The sequence below is a fragment of the Heterocephalus glaber genome, unplaced genomic scaffold, assembly GCF_053883595.1.
Source record: "Heterocephalus glaber isolate CG9 unplaced genomic scaffold, H.glaber_assembly_v1.0 deba00000122, whole genome shotgun sequence".
Lineage (NCBI taxonomy): Eukaryota > Metazoa > Chordata > Mammalia > Rodentia > Bathyergidae > Heterocephalus > Heterocephalus glaber.
The window spans coordinates 77,754,328-77,778,985 of record NW_028258138.1 but is presented as its reverse complement, the minus strand read 5'-3'; the positions used below and the strand labels follow the sequence as shown (position 1 = coordinate 77,778,985).

The 24,658-nt window shown below is 50.3% G+C and overlaps 1 protein-coding gene and 1 long non-coding RNA gene across 3 annotated transcripts; one reads left to right on the top strand and one right to left on the bottom strand.

Moving 5' to 3' along the window:
• Positions 1–231: 231 nt before the first annotated feature.
• Positions 232–7,587, bottom strand: LOC106009714 (uncharacterized). Of its 2 annotated transcripts, XR_002395740.2 has the most exons (5): positions 7,422–7,587; positions 6,821–7,013; positions 6,329–6,424; positions 2,077–2,193; positions 232–1,968 (listed from the first exon to the last, which is right to left on the bottom strand). It is a non-coding gene; the product is annotated as an uncharacterized LOC106009714 (long non-coding RNA). The 2 variants fall into 2 exon arrangements; XR_001183731.3 differs by lacking the exon at positions 2,077–2,193 and having other exon boundaries at positions 233–1,968.
• On the top strand, positions 7,496–24,658 carry Oxtr (oxytocin receptor). The gene is made up of 2 exons (XM_004835257.3): positions 7,496–8,417; positions 21,347–24,658. Exons 1-2 carry the CDS (start codon positions 7,496–7,498, stop codon positions 21,592–21,594), a joined length of 1,170 nt encoding a protein of 389 aa, XP_004835314.1. The 3' UTR covers positions 21,595–24,658.

Here is a 24,658-nt window from a genome sequence, read left to right as displayed (position 1 = left end):
ATATACTTTCTTTAATAGGCGCTATTCAAATTTTATATTTCCTCCAGAGTTAGTTTCATTAATTTGTCTTCCAAGATACTTCTTAGAAGTTGTCAAATTTATTTCAAAACAGATTTTTGAAATATGCTTTCTATATCCTTTTAAATTCTGTAAAATCTGTGGTAATGTCTCCTAGATCTTAATATTGTAATTTAAAAAATTAATAACTGATATTGTGTAACAGGAAGAAAAGGTCTAAAAGAGCAGGGGAATTGGGAGGGGTAGGGGAAGGGAAAAAAAGGAAAGGAAAAAATATGAGAAGAGGAAAAAAAATGGAAACAAAGTCTTTGCAAATAGGGAAGGGTGGAGGGGGTGAAGGGAGGGCAAGGGAAGGGGAAAAAAATAAGAACCAAGGTGCTCATAAATGTAACTGTATTTTATACCAAAAATGTACCAATAAACTTAATGGGGGGGGGAATAGCAGCATTGCATATATTGCTTTCTGTGGCTTCCCTGTTCTTTTCCTCCCCTTCTTGCCCACCCTCTGGGAGACACACAGACACAGGCACGTAGATTTCCATGTCACTTTTACAAGGATCCATTCCATCATTTTACCTTATAGATAGCATTTTACCTACTGCACATAATAAACACACAGTTTCTACTGTTTCCCAGTGTTGGCAACAGTGCTGGAAAAGTGAACATCTGTCTTCATATCCCTTTGTCTTTTTTTGCCCAATTATTTCCCTGAGTTATATCACTAGGAAGGGTTCATCGCTGGGTCAAAAAATGTGCACATGTTTCAGGGTTTTCATGCTTACTGCTGAATTCCTTTCTTGGAAAGCTATTTCAAAATGTGTTCCCAACAGCATTGTTTGAGAGTGCCAGCTTCCCCCAAGGTAGTTTCCTTTTTCCTTTTTGCCAGTCTGGTAGGTGAAAAATGATATTTCAGTTGTTTAAAGCTCATGCTCGTTCTGCAGCAGGCTTTACCCCTTCCTGTGCACACCACCCTTATTCTTTCTGCCAGTGTGGGCCCTGGGGAGTCTCTCAGACAGTCTACTCTGTGCTCCCTGCTGTGCTGTGTGTGCTTTGCTGCCAAGTCTTAGAGAATCATAGAAAGTTGGAGCTGTAAGAGAACCTGGAGACTGCCCAGTATCCTCAGAAAATTGGCCTGTCGAGGCATGGGGGCACTTGTCCACAGTCACACAGGGCAGCATGTGGAATTGTAACTCTGCAGCCAGGGGTTCTGGGATTTCTGCTTTCTCTGATTTTCTCACCTAGGTTAAAAGCACTGGTTGGTTATGTTCAATTTCATACTAATACACAGCTTCTCTGGGTAACAGGAGGTGCTTGAGAACATACTTCTGGAACGTACTTACATACTTGGATGTTGACGTATAACAGATCAGAAGAAATTGTACATTCTGTCAAAGCATGCTCAATAACAAAGGAAGGAAGGCAGCTTTCTACTGGGTGCCCTTCAGGGAAGAAATGCCTCTCTTTTTTAATGAAAAAGATAAATGAGTGGGCTGCTGGAATTGGTGGGGAAGGCAAGGTAGGGCTGCCTGGGGCCTCAGCATGTTTTTCTGGAGATGCCTGGTCCCTGGAATTCCCCTTAGGTTGTGTCCTCCTCCCACAGATGGCCTGATAGGATCAAGGGAGGGGGCTCCTGAGAGCAGTGAGCTCGGTTTTCTTAGGTTGTGCCTGGGTGAACTGAGCCTGACCTCTCAAACAGACTGGCTCAGCTCAGTGCTGTTATTCATGCCTCTTCTTCCCCTGCTCTACCCAACAGCACCTCCAGCTTTGGTCCCCAGAACAGCATCAGTGCTGCTTAGGCCTTTCTTGACTTGGGAGGTGGCTGGGTCACTGGAAAGACTGAAGCTTCCATCCGGTTTCACTTCAGCTGTCCTTGCCCTGCAGTCTTGGTGTCGCCATATTCAAACCGCACTGCTGCTGCAGGGTACCCACACAGCCTCTTCGTTGCTTTGCCTGTGTCCATGCCGAGGGAAAAGCATTAGTGATCACAGCTCACATCACACTGTCACTTCAGATCTGTGAAGCTTCCCAGCACTCTGAGACAGAGGCAAAGCGCCTCACCTCTTCTGCAGGCCTGTGGGCTGCTTCCTGCTCACCCTCCCGGGCTTGTTTTGTACCTCTTGAACCACTGTGTGGCTTGGGCAAGGGTCTTTCCCTCACTGAACCTCAGTTCCTCAACTGGAAAACAAATATCATAATCCCAGTCACTCTGCTGGTAATGAGAATATCAGTCACTTTTAAGTCACTCTCAGCCCTTCCAGGCCCTCCTTCTCCAAAAGAAATGACAAATTCCAAAGATCTCAATTCTCAATAAACCTTTTCTTCTGCCAAACAACAGGCTGTTTTTACTCCAAGCTCAGTTACTCCTGAAGAAAGCTTTTCTCTCAAATTATGTGCTAATCTTAGCCAACAGTGTCTACATGTGGACAATGCATTTATTTAAGCCAGTAACTTCACAGAAGTTGTGTTGTCACTTTCATTGTCAATTAACAACATGTTTGTGGACTTCAAATCCTCCTCCTGCTTTCTCTCTGTCATTGTTTGGGAAGGAGGGCGTGTGAATACGAATAACACACTTCTCCGCAAGAGCCCTCCTGAAGCTTGATTTCCACAAAAATGTTCTAGAAAGCAAGGTTATGACCACAGTGATTAATTTATTAAGGAATGTTCTTCTCACATTTTCACTGATAGGTGGATATGATAGGAACAATGATGGGGATGCAAATAAAGGACTAACATCTAGGACTGAATCTGGACACTTGTAGCTGAATTGAGGAGCCTGAGCACATTAATGTTGAAAATGGAATCTGGTCACCTGCAGAAGCTCGAGACTGGTTCACTCTCAGTGGGCCCAAGGGTCAGGAAGAGTTTCTCTGAAGAGGTAAAAAGCATTTCCTTTCCTGGCACAGCAACACACACACACACACACACACACACACACACACACACACACACAGTTTGTCTAGTTGAATTGAAAAAACACATATGCTTACTCCAGGAAGATGAATAGACGCAGGGTGATTGTCTGAGACAATGTCCTTATCATGGGACATCCTGGAATGGGGATCATCACACAGCACCCAGCTGTTTGCAAAGCCCTCCTTGTGCGCAGAAAGCCTTGTTTACTCACACAGCCCCATGAGCTCAGCACTGGGGAAACTGAGTCTCAGGGTCAGTAACTTGGCCATACAGGCAGCACACAGACAAACCCAGAATGACTGGTGCAAGTTTAGAGTGCTGTCTAACATGAAAACATGTTTTTCTTTCTTTCTCAACCCTCCAAAGAGCACAGGAATGAAAACAGAGGCTAAGAAGGCGTTCACGGGGCTTCGGGCTGGAGGAAGGATGTGAGTTAGGGCTGCATGTATACTGACTGCAGCCCAAGGCTCAGCCCCGTCTCCTGGCAGCCCCGCCCCTGAAGGCCCTGCAGAGGTAAGGCCAGGGGTGAGTTTGCCAGCCCGAGGTCATTGCTCCAGCATGTTCTCGGCCCACGCACGAGTGTGTTACTCAGCCCTCCTGGAGCCAGAGCCCAGGCAGAGATGTAGAGATTACATGGGGGAGCAAGGCGGGCATGGGGAGGGGGAGGAGGTGTTTATGACTCATTTCCACCTGACCTCAGCACAAGGCCCCTGAGCTGGGATCCGTGTCTAAATGATGTTTCCAAGATGCTAACCCTCAGCACTCAGCTCCCAGAGGTAGGAGCGAGTCCTGCCTGGGTCACCTCAGGCTGAGATCCCCTCTCAGGTGGCCTGGCCCTGATCTGGAGAGAGTGAGGCCGCCACAGGGGTGTTTGCTTATTTCTCCCTCTTTTCCATCCTCATGTATTTGACACATACCAGAGATCCTGACCCACAGTGTCCCTGGCCTTCTAAGTACCGGTGTATAGAACCCCGGCCCTATCCCCAAGATGCCCAGCTGCTCAGTTGGATGTGTAAGCAGTGGTTCCTGAGATTCTACGAGGGATGGCTCCTTTCATGTGTCAACCTAGCCAGACCATGGTTTGTGGTCAAACACTGTTCTGGATGTTTCTGTGAGGGTATGGGGCTGAGATTAACAGCTAAGTGGGCAGGCTTTGAGTAAAGGGTGGGCCTTGTCAAATCAGTTGAAGGCTTGTACTAAATAGACAAAAAAGTGACCTCCCCTGAGCAAGAGGGACTTTGCAGCTGGTGTCCTTCAGACTTGAACTTCAGCATTAGCTCTTCCTTGGTCTCCAGCCTCTCAGCCCACCCCACAGATCTGGGGCTTTCTAGCCTCTGTGACACATGAACCAGTTCCTTGACATTTAACTTTTCTCATGGTTCTGTTGCTTGGGAAGACCCTGACTAATACAACCTTCAGTGATGTCCCCTGGTCCTGCAGCCTCTCTTGCCTGGACTGCCGAGGTCTCAAGGTCAGTAGTACCTCCCATCGTCCCTGTGTTACCAGGTTCCCCAAGGAATTCAGGTTGTTCTGCTGTAGCCTGCCCTCCCCATTGCTGTCCCCAAACCTTAGCCACTCAGGCACCTTTACAACTGATTTCTGTCAGACTTTTTTCTAGACAAAGTCAACAGGAATGAAATAGAAATGAGAGAGAACTCAATTTCTTCACTTCATTCCTTGGAGTCACTCGATACTAAACTTACAACTTAGAAAATATTCCCTCCCACATTCAGAGGAACATCGAGTTATGGAGTGTAATCTAGTCTTTCTTATATGGCCTCAACAAATATTTATTAACTGTTGCCGATGCTCCAGGCACCAAGTGATTCCTCCCAGCCACAAGCACAGTTAATCCTCTCCAGCAAAATGACACCTTCACCCTGCACCACTCTTGGGGGCTTTCCTTTCCTTTCTGGAAAACTCATTCCAAAGCCTCAAAATCCAGCTGCCTTCTTTGTAAAACGGTTCCTTGAGCCCTGCTGCAGCTCCCAGAACTCCATTCTCTCACTGTGTTTACATTTGTCACTGTCACTCTCAAAGTATGTGTTCTGCACACTGGCAGGAGCTCCGGGATGGGGGCATGTCCCGTTCACCATTAGGAACTTTTTTGGGGGCGGTGGCTTTTGGTAAACAGCACCTATTTTGCCTTGTTTCTGCACACACTGAAATATAAAACAACAAAGAAGAAATGGGGTCTCACTGTCAAGTTTTTTCTTCAGATGAAGGCTAAATTAAAGAACTTGGCTTTTGCCTGAGACCCAATGGTCCCCCTAAGTGAACTCAAAGTAGTCAGTCTCACCTGCCACACAAAGACCATGCAGGGCTGGGCCCAGGGGTAGAAGAGCCGGTCCCTGGAGTAATGGCTCAGGTAACCTATGCTCTTCCAGGAGGAGAGCAGGCTGGGCTTTGCAAGCTGGGTGTTTTCCTTCCCAGATTTACTAATTAAGAGTTCTCAGGGAAAGTGACTCCTTATCCAGCCCCAGAATGGGGCCAGGATGTTTTACCTGCGAAAATTAAGCTCTTTGGCAATGTAGGTAACACAACTTTAGAAAATCAGTAGATGGGACATCAGACATTAGCAATCTGGGTGGCCCTCTCATTTCCTAAATGGGGAAACTGAGGCCTAAGGGGAAGAAGGGATCTGACAGTCACTTAATTCTCACCTAAGCATTCTGGAACTTTAATCTGTAATTTGTGTGACAGACACTATTGATAATATTGTGACACAACTACCAAGGGCAAGAAAAAGACTACTTTTGCTTCCTGCTACACCTGGCCATGTTGCCAGGATACCAAGTCCGCCCTGGACACTCACTCAGGCACTGTGTGGCTCTGCCCGAGATATCTTTGCGGGAAGCACAATCTCTGGCCAACTCGGTTCTCTCCACATAATTAAAAGAGGGAGAAGTGAAATGTCAGGAGGAAACATGCATTCAATATGCTTTAAATAGCCCTGTTCATTTTTGAATTCTGGCCTTATTCCCCCTGCCTAAGTTCTTGGCCACTTTAAATTGTTTCAAGAAGATTTTCAGAATAGAAAAGGGGCAAGGAGGCAAGAAGCAGTTTCTAGCATTTCATTTTCCTTTGCCATTATTTATGATTTTAATTTGGAAGCATGTCAGGGAAGCCAAAATGGCCTTGGGTCCACAGATGAATAAAATCACTTTTTTTTTTTTTGTACCGGGGATCGAACTCGGGTCCTTGCGCTTGCGAGGCAGGCAACAGAGCTGCTGAGCTAAATCCCCGGCCCAGAATCACTTTTAACAAAGGTAGATTCTTGGGGAGGGGCTTGAGATTTCCACCTAAAACCACCTAAGGAATGCAGATTTCTCCCAGCGATCCTTGAAATAGAAGGCATTTTTAATTCTACTAAAAAAAAAAAAGACAACTCTACCTCAGTTCGGGAACTATCATCAGTTAAATGCTTTGGAAACTTCATCATCAACACTGTGTCTCAAGCATACTATTTCTCTGAGAGGGCCAGGAGCTTCTAAACCAATAAAGGAAGAAACAAGGCGGGTTATTTACGAGTTCCTTCCCCTGGCGGTTTTAAACGGCTGTAAAATAAGCCTGTGGATTTATTTCTGAGTTCGGTACCTGCCGAACTCCGGCTCCGCTGCGCCCGCCGCCTGGCGGGCTCGTGCGGTAGTGCATCCCAGGCCGGCTGCAGAAAGCGGCAGCTCTTCGTTTGCCTTCCTTTCCCACCCAACAGTTAGCAAAGCTGCAGGCAAGGGCAGTCCAACCGAGGTTCCCGAGCCCGAGACCTTGCATAGTGACCCACTGCGTCCCAACCCGGCCGGGCGCGCACGTATCTTTGGGCCATCAGCGGCGGTGCAACTTCCCTAGAAGACAACTTTAGTCCAACCTGCGGGCTCGGTGCAGGTACCTGGGTCTTGCACGTGGGTGGACAGGCTGGAGAGGGCTGGTGACAGCTCTGGAGTAAAAGGTGGAGCCCGCGGCTGCGGGGTTGCGGGCCGCGGAGGACCCTTGCCGGGTGTGGGCCAGGGTCCTAGAGTCAGCAGGTGGGCATCCTGGGGCGGGCTTTGAGGCGGGGTCCCCGGGAAAGACAGAGGACAGGGCTGTAGGCGAGCAGGTATGGAAGTTGTAGGATTTAGGGGGATGGACCTTCCAGGGGTGTCCCAGGCCAGCGGTGGAGTACGCGCAGGGTGGAGGTTCCCGGAGCTGGGCTGGCCGGGTGGTCCCGCGGGAGGTGGCCGCGCCCAGGGTGCTGGGAGCGGCGGTGCAGGGGTCGGGTTGGAGGAGGTAAGCGGCGGGTGCTGATCCTCCCCTGGCCCCCAGGGGAGCGCTGAGCCCCTCAGGGAACTCGCGCTCAGGTGGAGGATCCCTGCCCTATTGCAGCGGCTCAAAGGAGGACTTGGGGGCAGCCGGCGATAGTGCCTGGGATGTCGGACAATTTGGGTCCCCCAAGAAGAGGACGAGGACATCCCAGGAGCCTCGGAAGAGGAGGGGTACAGTTTCGATCTCACCGCTCTGTGGTCTGTTCCAGGGTCGGGCCCGCCTGGGTCGGGACCCCGCTGCCCCTCAGCGCTCGCCTCGGGGGATGGAGGGCGCGCTCATCGCCAACTGGAGCGCAGACGCGGCTAACGAGAGCGCCGCGCCTGGGGACCCAGAGCGCAACTGCACTGCCCAACCGCCGCGGCGCAACGAGGCCCTGGCGCGCGTGGAGGTGGCGGTGCTGTGCCTCATCCTCTTCCTGGCGCTGAGCGGCAACGCGTGCGTGCTCCTGGCGCTGCGCACCACGCGCCACAAGCACTCGCGTCTCTTCTTCTTCATGAAGCACCTGAGCATCGCCGACCTGGTGGTGGCTGTGTTCCAGGTGCTGCCGCAGCTGCTGTGGGACATCACCTTCCGCTTCTACGGGCCGGACCTGCTGTGCCGCCTGGTCAAGTATCTACAGGTGGTGGGCATGTTCGCCTCCACCTACCTGCTGCTGCTCATGTCCCTGGACCGCTGCCTGGCCATCTGCCGGCCGCTGCGCTCGCTGCGCCGCCGCACCGACCGCCTGGCCGTGCTCGGCACGTGGCTGGGCTGCCTGGTGGCCAGCGCGCCGCAAGTGCACATCTTCTCCCTGCGCGAGGTGGCCGAGGGCGTCTTCGACTGCTGGGCTGTCTTCATCCAGCCCTGGGGGCCCAAGGCCTACGTCACGTGGATCACACTGTCCGTCTATATTGTGCCGGTCATCGTGCTGGCCGCCTGCTACAGCCTCATCAGCTTCAAGATCTGGCAGAACCTGCGGCTCAAGACGGCTGCGGAGGCCGCAGCCCAAGGGCCCGGGGACTCCGACGTGGGCGGCGCAGGGCGTGTGGCGCTGGCGCGAGTCAGCAGCGTCAAGCTCATCTCCAAGGCCAAGATCCGCACCGTCAAGATGACCTTCATCATCGTGCTGGCCTTCATCGTGTGCTGGACGCCCTTCTTCTTCGTGCAGATGTGGAGCGTATGGGACGCGGATGCGCCCAAGGAAGGTAGGTAGGGTAGGAGACCCGCAAGGAGAGAGAGTGGGGCTTTGGGCTTGGGCCAAGGATAAGCGGGCTTGAATGTTGGCACCATCGTCACCTGGCCTGTTGGCTTTGCTCAAGGAACCTCCCCAAGCCTCGACTTTGTCTTCTGTAAAATGTCAATGATGCTTTAAGTACAGCCTCACCACGTTGCAGGGGAATGAAGTGAAGAGCCGAAGTCAGGTGCTTACCCCAGGCCAAAGCTGCTTAGGGAGTGCGTGGCTGTGGTTGTGGAGGAAGACACTGAGGCTCAGCTAGCCAGCCAGGGGGGTGGGCTTGCAGCCTGGGGCAGCTCCTACCTCGCCTGCACGTTTAATTGGACCTCTACTTTATGTGTAAGTTGGCCTGAACCTTTGAGGTCAGGTCCAGTTGGACAGCCTCAGGAGGCCAGCAGTTGTCCAACCAAAGCTTGAGAAGGTGTCCACTGGGGCCCCACTGCTTCCTGAGGGCCCCTCCCTTTAGTGGAGATGATGAGGTGCCTGTAGAGGTGGAGAGGTGAGTACCACAGTGGGCGTTGGGTGGGTGCAGGGCTGGGCACACCCAGAACAATGGAGACTTGGCTTGGAAGAAAGGGAAGGGAGGGGGGCTTCATGGTTTCTGTATGGGGCCTGGCAAGCCTTCCACTTTGGAGGACTGCAGCAGATGCCGAGGATACCTGGGGCTTGGTCTTTTTCCTGCCTTTCCTAGCTGGGTATACTGGGGGACCACGGGTCCCTCTGTTCCCCTCCACTCTCCTTGTCTTACCTATAGGACGAGAGCATTTCAGGGCGCAGACCATCTTTTAGCAGATGTTCCAGCTCCTCTCTGGGCCTGCATTTGCTGGAGGGCCAGGAGGAGGGGCTTAAGGGAGGTAGAGATTGGGGGAGCACAGGTACCCCAGGGCTCCAGAGCTTGTGATTGTTGCTAGGCAGCTGCCTGCTAACAACATCCCAAACAACCTGTACACGCCTACTGATTCCAGTAGCTCATCTGGAAGAAGCAGGAGGCACTGTTGCTGGTGGCCAAGACTCTGTTAGAAGGAAGCCAGTAACACATGCTGGGCTTCAGGGGACTGACTTCTCAGGCTTGCCCGGAATACCAAGGGGTCAGGTCCTCAGCCTCTGCCCCCAGACTTGCAGAGGTCCCACGTCTGCCTTTAATCCCTGATGCTCCCTACAGTCTCACAACATCTGTCCTGGGAAGCTGAAACCTGGGAGGAGGGGACCACAAATGCTGTCATTCTTCAGAGAGGAGAACATGAGAGAGAGGCGTGCATGTGGGGGGTGAACAAGCGGAAGAGGGCACAAAGTGGAGGGAGGACCATGAAACGAATGGGAGGGGTAGCTGGGGGTGGCAGTGCAGGCCTGCAGTTGCCTGCACGCCTAAGGCTGAAGCAGGGAGCTTGAGTTGCTTTGCTCCCTTCCAGAATTCACAGATTCCTGGCTTCATTGAGCCCTCCAGGTTAGCGCCACAGTGGCCAGGGCACTTGTCATCAGCACAGACCGAATGCTGTGGTGTTCAGGGAGAGGAAGCTGTGGGGACTCAGCAAAGCTCAGCCTGACTCAGAGTACAGGCCCTGGCCACACTCTGGAGTCCAGAAAGGGGAAGGCACTTTACTGGGTCACACAGCATTCAGAGGGAGCACAGCAGCTGGACTGGGGATTCCTACACCCAGCTTCTTACAAGGGGCACATGATGAGGGAGTTGGGAGAGAGAAGAGGTGGCAGATGTGTATATGCAGGGCATCAGACCTCACCCATTTCCTTGGCAGGATCCAAGAGACCAGACCCCACCAGCTTCTCTCCCTCCCTCACATCCTTCCTCCCTTCCTTCTTTCCTTCCTGCTGGCCCTGCCACCCTCCCACCCCTTCTCTTTCTCTCACAGGTCTAAGTTGCTTAGTTGCCCAGGATGGGCTTGAACTTTTGATCTTCCTGTCTCCGCCTCTTAGTGTGCTGGGATTACAGGCAAGCACCACAGGGTGTGGCTCAGACCCAGGTTTTAAGGAGCTCCAACACCAACTGCAGAGGAATTGAGACTGCACCCCCTAGAGCAGACACTGCAGCCCCAGGGTCTGGTCTTTCCTCTGACATTACCAACTAGGGGCAACTTTTATTCCCTTTGACTTTAGGGCTTTGGTTTTAGGATGAGTGCATTGCATCTGTTCATTCAGCAGACATTCCAACTCTGGTCTTTCTTGGGTTCCCCCCAATTTTTTGTGGTACTGAGGATTGAATTCAGGGCCTTTGCACTGTGCTACATCCTCTTTTCCTCCTCCTCCACCCCTTTTTTGAGACAAGGTCACTAAATTGCTAAGTTGCTCAGGCTGGGCTTGAACTCTCAATCTTCCTGCTTCAGCCTCCTAGGCATGCAGCCGATTGCAGGCGTGCACCCCGCCCCAGCTACCCCTCCCATTCATTTCAAGGTCCTCCCTCCACTTTGCACCCTCTTCCGCTTGTTCACTCCCCACATTCATGGCTCTCTCTCATGTTCTCCTCTCTGAAGAATGAGAGTGTTTGTGATCCCCTCCTCCCAGCAGCTGGACACTGTCTCGCCCTGCTTTGGTGAGGCCCGTAGACAACACCTGGGTGGTATCCACAAGCCCTAGGTGCGTCTCTGGCCATCAGAGAAGCCAGGCCTGGTTTGGCTGGGTGGGGCATCTAGAAAGGAGAGGACAGGCTGGCACATGGCTGGTGTTTGCTGCCTGGGCACACTGGTGGATGGTGGTGTAGTCCCCCCTTCTGAGAAGCCCTGGAGCTGGAGGAAAAGCTTTGGAATTTTTTTTTTAAAAAAGGACTCTCACTCACACTTTGCAGATACCACGCCTTCATCTTACAGCAGAAACAGTGCTCTTCCTTGTGGACTTGCTGACTTCTTGGGAATGATAAAATGTCTCGAGAGGGCTGGGGGCCTCCACTGCACAGAAACTGTGGGGAACAAAGACCCAGCTGGCTGCAGGACACGATGGAACCCCAGGTCTCCTGTGTAGGGAAGGGCAGGGCACTGGAGCCACACCTGGCTTGTGTTGGTGCTTGCTCTGCCACTTTGTCCTGTGTGTCCCTGAGCATTTGCCTCACCCCCCTGAGCCTCAGCTACTGCTGTGAATCACAAGGGTCCAAAGCACACCTTGTGGGGTTGCTGTGGGGATGAAAAGGTCTCATCCATGGCCCCAGGGGCCACATGCTCATGGTCACTCAACCCATCCTGCACTTCACAAGTTTTGCTGGCATTCATGGGGTAGACTGGGAGAATCTCATTAGTGGCACTTGATGGAGGAGATGGATTTTTTCTCCGAGCCTGGATAGAGGCAGTAGGTGGTGTGGCCAGGGCAGTCCTGGGGGGAAGTTAGTGGACAATGTGTGCCCGGTGCCTGGCATAGGGCTGGGCATCTGCTGAGGGAGCAACCCATGCCTTTTTGGCAGGTCAGTGGGATGTGGGAGGGGAGGGGCAGGAGCTAGGAGAGCAGTGGGGGTGAGGGCTTGACGAGGGACTTTAAAATAGCTCCGACAATAGAACTGGCAGCTTGTGCCAAGAAGAGCCTCCATCCTGGGGGTGACCAGGCGTGGCAGGTGTGTTGGCCTAGGAAGAAGTTGCAGGGCACAGGAGTCCTGATTTTCAAGGCTTCCCATCTGCAGAACGAGCTTCCCAGCTCCGCCTTGTTTCTGGGGACTTGCAGTCTCTCTGGCGTGGCCCATCTGCCCTTCCTTTCCACATACACCATGGCTGTGGTGTGGGGTGGCCAGGGCACCTTGCAGGGCTTGCCGATCAGGGACTCTGCCATGTGGAGTCACTGAGAAGGGCAGGAGAGATGGAGACTGGATGGGCCTCAGCCTGGGCAGAGTATTACAGTGAACTCTCCCTTCTGGGTGTAAATTGCAATTAGATGACCACTGATGGCAGCCTGGGCAAGCTGTCTTGAGTCCTCTTCTGTTCTTGGCTGATGTTAATCTTTTTCCTGGGCTTTCTGCCCTGAGGTGACTTATGCCCTCCCTGCACAGGCTTAATTAATAACAGAAGAAAAGAATCGGTCTCATGAGGCTTTGGGGCCTGTTTTCCCATTTGATGAATGCCTCAGTAGGTAGGGGGTTGGAGTGACCTTGCAGGATGAGGTTATGAAGGGGCTGGAGGAGGAACTCAGCTGCAGCCTGGGCCATATCTCGCTCCCTGGAGAGGCTGGGCCGGGCTGGGCGTGAGGGGTGGGCCTGCCTGATGACCCCACCACCTTGTGTGGCAGCTGGCTGGAGCCAAGGAGACCCCACAAGTTCACTCCTAGGGGCTGGGGCTGAGTCAGGCTGACCTGTACTCTACAGATCCCAAATACACATCAGGCCCAGGCTGCAAGAGCTCTCTGTCCCTGGGACACAGCACTGAGAGGAGACCTGGCCTGGTTGCCATCTGTAGGATTTGGGGCTTGTCACTCTTGTCTGAGCACTGGACTAACACCTCACAACGGAATGAGACTTCCTGTTTGGGGCCAGAGTGGGGCAGGGAGGGGTTAGATTCACTGATAACAACAGCCAGTTGCTGATGCCACCTGTGTGCTGCCTGTGTGTGCCAGGGCCACCTCAAGCCTCATCCCAACACAGCAAGGTTGGGGTTCCATGACCATTCTGAGATGAAGAAACTGAGGTACAGAGAGGCAGGACCCTCGAGAGGTGAGCGTTGAGTCCTAGGTGGAGAAGGTGAGCCAGGGCTGACAGCCTGCCCTGTCCCACCCTCCATGTGCTTTGGCAAGGGTGGCCTGTCTCCCTCCACGTCAGGTTCTCGTGGGTGCCTGTTACAAAGCTGATTCCCAGGCCCCGCCTCAGGAGAGAGCCTGGGACTCCTTTCTGGATGCATCCTCCTGATGCCTTGGAGGTGCACATGTGTCGATAATCTGTGTGCATCGGAGTGGGGCTTTCTGAGCTTTGCAGGATGTCCAGCAGGCCAGTGGTGCCTCCCTGCCAGGAGTAGCCACCAAAAATGTCTCCAGACATTGTTAAACATCTGCAAAGCAGCCAGAGTGCCCCTGGTGGAGAACCAGTGTTAGACCCACTGGTGGGCCTGGCCTGAGCTCATGCCCAATTGTGCCCTCTTGTGACCTCTGCCCTGGGCTTGGGTGTACCCTCAGCTAGGCTGTGACTCACCACTTCCCTACAGACCCCTTTGAGTCCATATTAAAGTTGCTCTGGCCGTGAGGATGCCCCAGTGTCTTCCACGGAGACCCATTGTTTGAAGCCCAAGTCCAACATGTGGGTTGCTTTGTGGCACAGCTGTAGGTGGTACCTTTGAAATCCTGGCTGGTGAGATTGGTGCAGTGCACATCTTGAACAGCTGGACACAGCAGCTTCATGCAGTGCCAATTTTCTGAAACCCTCTGTTTCCCATTGTTTAAGGGTTTCCTTCCTCCTCTGAGCACAAGTACATTCATTTCATGCAGGGATTGAGGACCCCTGGAAGGTCTTGTTCACACAACCTCTGCTTTTCTCAGTCAGTCCTCCAGGAGGGAGAGTTTGCAAGGAGCACTCCCAGCTGCTTACCCACCGGTCCGTGGCCAGCACTGGCATGCCGACATATGGGACAGTAAGGCTAAGGTCAGCCACAGAGTTCTGAGTCTGCCCACAGAGCCAGCAGGGGACACCGGGGTTTCTGGCTGGCTGGCATCAGGCTCTTGAGATCTTGAAGTGTATCCAGATGGAGCAGCAGCGCTGGCCCTCCAGTTTTGGGGTTAAGAATAGGCTGAGGCTAGCCGGGTGTGGTGGTGTAAGCCCGTAATCCCAGCACTTGGGAGGATGAGGCAGGAGGATTACTGTGAGTTCAAGGCCAGCCTGGACTACATATTGAGACCCTGTCTCAAAAAACAAAAGCAAAAAACCCAACAAAAACCCAAAAGCCCAACAACAACAAAAAACCACAAAAACAACAACGAAAGAATAGGCTTAGGCTGTAAACTTGGCACTCTGGGAGTCTAGGACAGGACTATTACAAGTTCAACCCAGCCTAGTGACTGAATGAGACCCTATCTCAAAATAAAAAGGAGGCTGAGGATTTAGCTCAGTGCAAAGGTCCTGGATTTGATCCCCAGTGCTGGAAAAAAAGAAACAGAATTGACTTCAGTCGTAGGCAGAGTGGATTCGCTGCTGGTGTTGCACCAGGGACGTGGTCCTGTCCTAATCCAGGGCCCTCTGTGGCCCATGACTCACACTTAATCTTCTCTCTTCCTTATTCTGTTTATTTCCCTTCTTTTCCACTAGATGTTTGAGTGCAAGTTTAATTTTCCAAGGGGGACTTATGTTTGAGCCTGGTCACCTTGTTCCAGCCCTGCCCCACAGCAGGGAAATTGTGTCTTTGCTTTTCCACCATGCAGTGGCAGTGGCTGATCTATCGAGACTTTCTGCCTGCTAATTTCATGCTTCAATTCAGTCCCTTATTGACCTCTTCTTATTTCCTTGCTCTGCTAGCAGCCAGGGACGGAGCCATAAATGAAATACAGTCTCCAGCCAAAGAGTATAAACAAAAATAATGGCAATTATGATGCACTAGTGCAGTCACGGAAATATTTATCAAGTAGTGTGGATGCCCCTGGGAAGCAACATTTGAAAAAGGATTTTGAAGGATGAGTAGGAGTTTGTGGTCAAAGATGCCCATTCTGTGTTGAGACTGCTGGATGGTGACTTGGCTATTGCCAGCTGGAAAGATGCCTCGCAAACTGTATTTGCACAAAGATCACTGGAGGACCTGCTTAAAATGCTGATTTAATGAAGCAGAGCAGGACGGAGCCCCGGTGGCTGCTTTTTGTCAAGTACTCAGTGAGGTCCTCATGTCCAGGTGGCTGGGTTGCTGGGACACTGGGAGCTGCAGAGCTCTGACCCAGGCCCACGGCTGCCTTTACACGCGTGGCCTGCCTTGGCTGCTCTACAAGGCACGGGGGTGGCCTAGTGCTGTGCAGGAAGGGTCTCTGGCTTTCTTCTTCACAATGTCATCCCTAGGCTCAGCCCAGGGAGGCCAGCATGTCCATTGATTTGGCCAACGCCATCATAGAAGCCCACAGGTGTGGCTCTTCTCCAACCCTTCCATATATGGTGGGATCACACATCAGTGACTTTTAGAAAAATCAGCTGACAATTGTGCTCTTTCCAAAGAAGGCGCCCTGTAGTATATATTGGGACGCTACATAAGCATACATTTAAGACAAGTTTTTAAAAAGACTTTCCATAGACTAGCTGCCAGATTTTCCCCAAGCTCTGGAGGGTCCAGGCAAGGCCTTGCCCCCAGTGGCTGGTTTCTCTCGTGAGAGGCTTTTAGGAAGCTGCCGGACTGGATCTGGCTCCAGTGAGGTCACATCTGAGCTGTGTGTTAAACGTGTTCATGGTCTTGAGAGCAGCCCGGTCCAGAGAGGCCATGGCCAGCTGCCTGTCAGCTGTCGGGCCAACTCAGGCCGTCAGTACTGGGCAGAGGGAGTGCCGGGAAGTCTGCGAGGGCATCCTTGGGCGTGAGTAAAGTGGCTAGTGATCTGGAATGCCTGGCGCATGCCGACCTCGAGTGGCCTCTACCCCGATCTGTGAATCACCATGCTGAGCAGAAATACAGGGAGGATTCTCCTGCCCAGGGGCACAGCCCAGTGGTGCTGTCTGCTTGCAGTGCCTGGCTTCCTGCGTTCATGGGGCTGCTTAGCACAGAGGAGCCCCCCGTGAAGATCACCCTTACCCCAGCCCTGTGCCTCCAGCTGCTCCACATAACGGGTGCTGCCTCCTCTCATTCTCTCTCTTCTCACCCTCAGGGTGGCGTGGGTCCCCCGAGGACAGGGACTTGTGACTCCTCCGAGCTTCCGGGTGTGTGCTCAGGGGTTGGGCACAGGGGAGGTGTGATGGTGACATCAGGGCAGTGAGCAGGATGTGATTTTCCAGCTGGCTCTTCCTCTTCCTGGAAGACCCTGAAATCCTGCACCTGCCCAGGGTGTAGGCTATGGGCTTTCCTAGGTCACTGGCAGCATGATTTTCCCAAAGGGAACGGCAGAGGGCATTTTTGTCACATTGCCCAGTCCCAGGATTATTTTTCTTTAATTTAGTGTTTGACAAGTACTAGAAGAAAAGGGGCCAAAGATAGTTTCTTTAATTGATCTATGACCAGAAGTCCCTGATCTTTTTTTTTTTTTGGGGACCAGGGATCAAACTTGGGACCTTGTGCTTGGTAGGCAGGTGGCGGAACCACTGAGCTAAATCCTCGGCCCAAAACTTTTTGTTTGTGTAGGGTTTTTTTTTTTTCGGTTCTAGGGATCAAACTCTGGTTCTTGTGCTTTCAAAGCAGGTGCCGGAACCACTGAGCTAAATCCCCAGCCCCTCAGAAGTCCCTGATCTTGGCCTTTAATAAATGACTGCAGCGGATCATACCTCTGACCTAAATCTTCACCATTATCATTGCTAGATCATTGCTAGAATAAACACCTCCCCAGTCACAAAGTCCTTTCACATTATCTTTTCATTTTTCCCCATGTTTTCAATGCCCTCATGTAACCTCTAACTCAAAATAAGAAAAGTGATGCTCAGATAGCAGACGCAGCTCAGAGGGTAGCCTGGGAGGAGAAAGTTCAAGCCCAAGGCTTTCATGGGAGCTCTGGAGGCCCTGAAGTCTGCTGGGCAGGGTCAGATGTTTCCAGGGCCCCAGACAGACAGCAGGAGAAAAGGGCATTCTTTTTTTGGTACTGGGAATGGAACTCAGCACCTTGAGCTTACCAGGCAGGCACTATGCTGCTGGGCTATATCCCGTTACTAACAAGGACAATCTTACCCAGTGCTAGGCCATTATATGTGTCAGGACTCTTTTGACTTCCTGAGGCCCAGACATCCCCCCTGCCCTCTCCAAAGAGGCCTGACTCGTAGTTTGTTTAAATCTATCAGGAAGTCCCAGTCCATGGTGAAGGGCAGATCCACCTGAAGGCTACCCTGGGGGTGGTGCCCTGCAGTCTGCCCTAGAGCCACACTGGATAGGCACCGCAGTGTGGCAGTGAGGCTTGAGAAGCCCATTCAGTGGGTCCTGTGCTCCTGCTGTCCACTGGGCGAGGGGCCACTCCACATTCCAGGATCCCAGCCCAGGAAGTGGCATCTGGGCTCTGGTCACAGTACCGAGCACTGACACGTGATTGTAGTAGAATGATAGAGCTAAGCCGTGCTGTTTGCCTTGAGCAAGTGCCAGAATCCCAACCCCAGAGTCTTGCAACAGTTCTGTGAGAAGCTCTTATTAATTTCACAGACAGAGGAACTGAGGCTGAGAGAGGAGGTGACTTTCCCAGGAACACACAGCTGCCGAGTGGTAGAGCAGGATTCGTAGCCAGGTCTGCTAGTGCTAGTGCCCTGCAGCCTGCAGTCCTGGGTGCCTCTGCCCACCTGCTTTCTGACATCTGTCCCAACCACAGTCACCTCAGTCAAGAGCAGCCTCACTTTTTCCATTAAGGGCAGTGTTTTAGGCTTGCGAAGTCTAAGGCCTCAGCCACAACTCCTCAGGTCTGCCGTGGTGGTGCAGAAGCAGCTGGATAGGTGAGTGCAGCCAGGGACATGTGCCAGGAGACTGTGGTAAGCGGGTGGATGCGTGTGGCATGAGGGTAGAGATCGGATAGGAGGCACTGTGTTCCTCCCAGGTACTTGGATTTCAAAAGACCAGCACCAGGGAGTGAACAGGAAGGCTTCATCTCATGTGGGACTACATTTGTTTGGGGAATAAGGAAGTTGCCATCTGTCCCACAAAGCACACCATGGGTGCCATTGCTCAGGCACCTGGGTTTTTGCTTGGGGAACAGAAGACTCACTGGGACCAACCTGGCATGTGAGAATGCTTACCTGTTTTTCAAAGGAATCATTCATTGCTTTTTAGGTAGGGACACGGAGTAAGTTGCTGTGTGCCCTTGGGAAAGTCACTTTCCTTCTCTGGGGTTCCCTCTTTTCATCTATAAAGTGAGGCTAAGATGGCTTTGGAATCCATGCTGCTCTGGGCAGTCTTCAGTGGTGATTCTGATGGTCACTGTCACACATTCCCTTGGGAACAGCATCGTGAAATTCAGGGACAATATTTTCCATGTTTTTTCTGCTGCAGTTCCTCTGCAATCCTATCAAGCTCTGTAGCTCTCAGAAAGGGCCCCACATCTGGATTAAGATACAGTAAGTGTAGAAAGCAGGTTGATGTGGAATCCATCCCTGGGCTGCTCAGAAGCCATGAATGGCTCTCCTTGCCAGAAGAGTAGAGTGCAGGTCCAGCCTGGGCCAACACCCTCCTCAGCCTGGTTCCAAGCCATCTTTCCGGGGTCCCCATTGCCACCTCTTAACCCTGGCAGTGCCCAGCTGCTCTTGGAAGGTTTCAGCTGTGGGCCTTTCCTCCGCTGCTCGCTCCCTCTGCAGCACCCTCCACAGCCCTGTGGTTTATTCCCAAGCACCTCTCTTCCCAGGATCATGTCTTTGGATGATGATGATGGTATTGCCAAATTAAAAAAAAAATCCATAAGTGCCTTCAGTGTCGGTAACTTGTCAAGAGCAGGCTCCTCTTGGGGAGGGTCATGCGTTCCTGGGAGCCAGGCCAGGCTGGTCATTTGCGCCTGTGGCCAACAGGTGGGAGTAGAGGGGACGGCTGTGGTCCATCCTGCTCCCACTCAGGCTAACGACTGGCCGGAAGACTTGTGTGGCTGCCTTGGAATTCCTTAACTATTTACTTTTTGTTCTGTATTTTTCTGCTTTATTTTTGAACCTAAGATAAAAAGTGAGCAGATCCAAATGTAGAGAGGGTGAGGAGAATTGCTTACAAAGGAGCAGTAAGATCACACAGGTTGAGCAGCACTTTCTGAAATGTGTGGAACCAGAAATGTTTTAAATTTTGTGGGACATTTTTGGAGTATTTTCATATACACAATGAGATATCTTGGGGAAGAAACCCAAATCTAAACATGATATTCATTTGTGCTTCATTTACACCTTATGCACATAGTGTGAAGGAATTTCATAGAATACTGCCATTGTGTTTTGACTGTGACCTGTGACTTGAGGTCAGGGATGGGACTTTCCAATCGGGGCATCACATCAGGGCTCAAAACTCTCTGATTCTGGAGCATTTGGGATTTTGTATTTTCATATTAGGTGTGCTTATCCTGTACCATATGATTATAGGTATAACCAGGGGCCTTTCCGAGTATGAACTTCATTCTGGATATTTTCTTCTATCTCATTTCATAGCTTTATTTACCTGTATTCTTATCTTGTGGCTGATAGTTTACTTCCTAATGCTGCTAAACATTTTGACTTTCATATTCTGTTTTTGCCTCTTGTATGATTTTGAACCTATTCTATTTTTAATTTTGTGGGTGATTTAAAAATTAATTTAAAAATATTTCACCAGAATTTCTAAACTGCATCTTCCTCTTACCCATTCAAATCAAAGCAAAATTTTTGCAAAATCACTTTTATAAAAACCAAAGAATTGAGTAGTATTGATTTTTTTCTTTCCTCTTTCTTGTTCTGTATTATTTTGGCTGTAAAGATCAGATGCCCTTCCTTTGCTTTCAAAGAATTCTCATATTTGCAAGATTTTTGGGTTTTGTCTGCTATAGCTTGCTTTTTTCTCCCAACAGGTGCACCAATCAATTACAACAATGTGTGCATTTGAGCCCCCTTGTTACAACCAACTGCTGTGCCCACCTCCTGAGGCTCTGATTGGGTGCTCCCAGGGTTGGGTCTGAGAGTGACTTCGGCAAACTCTCTGGAGTGGCCGTGCCCTGGGGTCCCGCTCTGAGAATCACCCAGATGTGCTCACCACCCTCCTTCTCCATGGGTGCTCAGTGACTCTGTGGCACACATGTCTGTCATTACAGCTCCATCACCCCCACATTCCTTCCCTAGATTTACCTCTTGAATTCTGAAGTTGTTTTTTTTTTTAATTTGCAGAACAGACATAAGACAATGGGTTTCCCTAGCCCCCTTGTGGTTGTCTTCCCTCATAAGAATTTGGCTGTGCAGGGAGTTCTGGGTTTCTGTATTTTTCTCATGGGCATGGCCTCCTCTATTGCCAGCAGGTGTTTTTATCAGAGTTCTTTTTATTCCCTCTGCTTGAAAATACCCAAGATTAAGATTTCTTTTCTTCCCCCTTGAAACTTCAGTTTGTGAAAGAAAAATGCCTTGGAGTTGATTTCTGATCATTAATTTTGTGGGGAACTCAATGTATCCTCAGTTAAAAGCTTCTACACAGCGCCGCAGATAGCTTCACTGTCACTTTATTCCTGTGTGACCCTGATGACTGTCGTGCTGGAGCTGTGTCCTTAAGGCTAGTTCCACAGATACGCTGTCAGTTTCACACTTGTGTCCATTCCGCAGGCCTCTGCTGGGTCCTTCCTTCTGCCCGGAGCACCCTTCTCTCTTCCCCGCATTGCCAGGGACCAGCTCCCAATGCCACCTTTCTGCACGGCCTGCCGTGACTCACATGTGCCCATATCATGGTGTCTCTTACTTCATTTTTGTGTCCTTGGTGCACCCTTGGTGCCTGGCATGTTGTCATGATAGCAGCCACTGGGCATTTCTGCTACACTCTAATCCTTGCCACTGTCAACGTGGTTTGAGTACCATCATTATTCCTATTAAGAACTAGGAAACCAAAGCTTCTTGGAGCTAGAGTCCAAACCAGGGCTGCAGCTCTGGCCTCTGCTCTTTGGCAGCATGCTAAGGAGTAGGCTCCATGCTTGGAGGGTAAACCATGACCATCAGGCGCTGTGATGGGTGCTGCACTGCTGAGGGAGGGGGGTGGGCAATGGGCAAGGTTTGGATAAGAGAAAGGGTGGGCTGGGCTGAGCCTGGGCTCTTTATACTCCATCTTGTGATCCAGGCACAGTCCCTGAGATGGCTGCTGCTCAGGACACAGGGGCTCAGCCCGAAAGGGCTGGTAATGCCTGCTCACCTCTCTCCTGCCACAGCCTCGGCCTTCATCATTGCCATGCTGCTGGCCAGCCTCAACAGCTGCTGCAACCCCTGGATCTACATGCTTTTCACCGGCCACCTCTTCCACGAACTCGTGCAGCGCTTCCTCTGCTGCTCCCCCAGTTCCCTGAAAGGTAGCCGTTCAAGAGAGACGAGTGTCAGCAAAAAGAGCAACTCATCCACCTTTGCCTTGAGTCAGCGCAGCTCCAGCCAGAGGAGCTGCTCCCAGCCGTCCACAGCGTGACCCTGGGCCAGGCGGCTGTCTGCTGAGCTCAGAATGCTGCATGTATGGTCTGCCCTTGGGGCCTTTTACGTGTATGTAAGAAACCCTTATTTGTATCCCTCCGTACCTCAGGGTGGCTTGAGTCCCATGGGGGATTCTGACATGGGGCAGGGAGATGTTGGGGTGACTCAGCCATGAGATGAACCCCTGCGTCTCCCAGGCTCCCCATGTCCTGCTACCCTGACCCCAGTGCTGCTCTGGGCAGTGCCTGGGTTCTTCCTCCCCCTGAGCTGTGTTTTCACCCAGTCTCTTTTTACTTCTGTACCATGGAACCTTGTGAGAAGAGGAAGTATAGGATGGATGACTGAGCAAGCTGGGGAACTGGGGCTCTGGGCACAGGGTAAGGAGTGGGAATGGGCCCTCTGATGGGAAGGTGGTGCTGCCTCCTCCTCACCTCATGCAGTGTGCTTTGCCTGTAGAGTCCCTGGGGACTGGCTTGTCAGAAGGTAGCCCTAGGACAGGGAATTGTCCAGTAAAACTACCTGGCACAGGAGGCCAATGAGAACGTGGGTTGAAGATGTGAGAAGGTAATGTTTGATCAACACTTGAGAAAGAAAAAGAAATAAAAAGGCATCAAATTGGAAAGAAAGAAGTAAAACTATTTGTAGATGACATTATTTTATATATAGATGATCACACACGCACGCGTGTGCACACACACACACACACATGCACCACATACCGCACCCATATTGGAACTAATAAGTGAGTTCAGCAAGGTTTTGGGTACAAGATCAATATACAAAAATCAATTATATTTCTTTTTGGTACCAGGGATCAAACTCAGGACCTTGCACTTTCAAGGCAGGTGGCCTAACCACTGAGCTAAATCCCCGGCCCCTCAATTATATTTCTTTTTATTATTGATGAACAATATGAAAATGAAATTAAGAAACAATTCCATTTATAGTAACAATGGAAAGCACAGAATCAGAATAAATTAACAAAAGAATGCAGTATTTGTACTCAGAAAGTTGAACAATATTATTAAAAGAAATTAAGACAAACAGATGGAAAGACATCCTGTATTCATGGGATCAGAGATTTCATATTCTTAAAATGGCAATACTGCCCAAAGTGTAGAGATTTGCTACAATCTTTTTTTTTTTGGTACTGGGGATCGAACTCAGGACCTTATACTTGCGAGGCAGGCGGCCACACCACAGAGCTAAATACCCAGTGATTTGCTACAATCTTTATTAAAATTCTACCTAGCTCCTTTGCAAAAACTGGTAAGATGATCTTAAAATTCATAAGGAAATGCAAGAAACCCAAATACCCAAAAAACCTTGGAAAAGAAAAACAAAATTGATGGAGATATACTTCCCAATTTTAGTTACTATAAAGTTACAGTAGTCAAAGCAGTGTGGTACTGGCTTATGGACAGACATCTAGAGCAATAGAATACATTAAAGGGTACAGATAGGAACCCTTAGCATCTATGGTCAATTCATTATCAGCCAGGGTGCCAAGATGATTTAAGAGGAAAGGAATAGTCTCTAGCAAACGCTGTTGGATATACACAGGCAACAGAATGAAGTTAGACCTTCAGACCATATACATAAATCATTAAAGATCTAAATGTAAGAGCTAAAACTATAAAATTCTTACAATGAAGTGGCCATAAATCTTTGTGACTTTGGATTGGGCAATAGTTTCTTAGATATGACACCAAAGACATAAGCAACCAAAGGACAAATAAATAATAGATAGGATTTCATCAAAACTTAAAAGTTTTGTGCTTCAAGAATACTGTCCAGGGGCCGGGGCTTTAGCTCAGTGGTTCTGGTGCCTACCTCACAAGTGCAAGGACCCGAGTTTGACCCCCGGTACCAAAAAAAAAAAAAATTGCAGAAGAATACTATCCAGAAAGTAAAAAGACAACCCACAGCAAGGGGAAAATATTTGTTGATCATATATATAAGGGACTTGTACATAGAATGTATAAAGAAGTCCTACAATGCAATAAATAAATAGGAGAAAAGGAAGCCAGCTGGGGATGTAGCTCATTAGTAGAGTGCTTGGCTAGCATGAGCAGACTGTGTGTTTGACCCTCAGCACCACTAAAAGAAATAAAAAACGACAAAAAGAAGCCAATTTATAAATAGGCAAAAGGCTTGGATAGCCATTTCTGCAAAGAAGATATGTAAGTGATCAATAAGCTCATGCAAAGATACTCAACATTATTCATTAGTGAAAGGCAAGTCAAAACACACTGAAATTTCACTTTGAACCCACTAGGAAGGCTGCAGTCGAGAGGATGGGTAATAAGCATTGACAAGAATATACGGAAATTGGAATCTTTATATGTGCTAGTAAGAATGTACATGGTGCAGCTCCTGTGGAAACCAGTTTGACAGTTCCTCAAGAAGTTAAACATGGAATTACTGTAGGAAAAATGCTCTCTCTTATTTACCCAAAAGAAGTGAAAAACTTGTACACCGGTGTAGGCTACCCTGGGAACCTGGCCCCACACTGGGGCACCACCTGTAGCTGGCACCAGGAGGGCCTTGCTCTGGGACCCAGAGCCACTTTGTTCTCTGACCCCTGACCTGGGAGCGAACAGGGTCGTATGACAAAGAGACCTGGAGTCAGCTCAACATTTGGGCAGCCAGGGGGCTGTACCTCTAGTAGGCAGAGGAGCCCTGAGCCCTTGGCTCACCTCGCTTTTATTCACCCACAGGCACAGGCAGTCAAGGTAACAGAAGATTCATCTGGTTTCCAGTATCATTAGTACGGTCTCTGGTAAAAAACTTAACCTCAGCTGTCTTAACTTTCCCTAATATGCAGTCACCTCTGAGTGCAGACTTTCTCCTTTGTGCTCACAGAGGAGGCCAGTTAGGCCCTAATTCTCCTCTGGTCCTCTACATACCAGTGTTCACTACATCTTAGAGGAAATAAGCAAATCTCTATCAGTGGAGGAGTGGATAAATAAAATGTGGTATGTCCATACAATAGGACATTATTAAGCTATAAAAAGAAACGAAATATTGATTCATGCTGTAACATGGATGAGCCTTAAAAA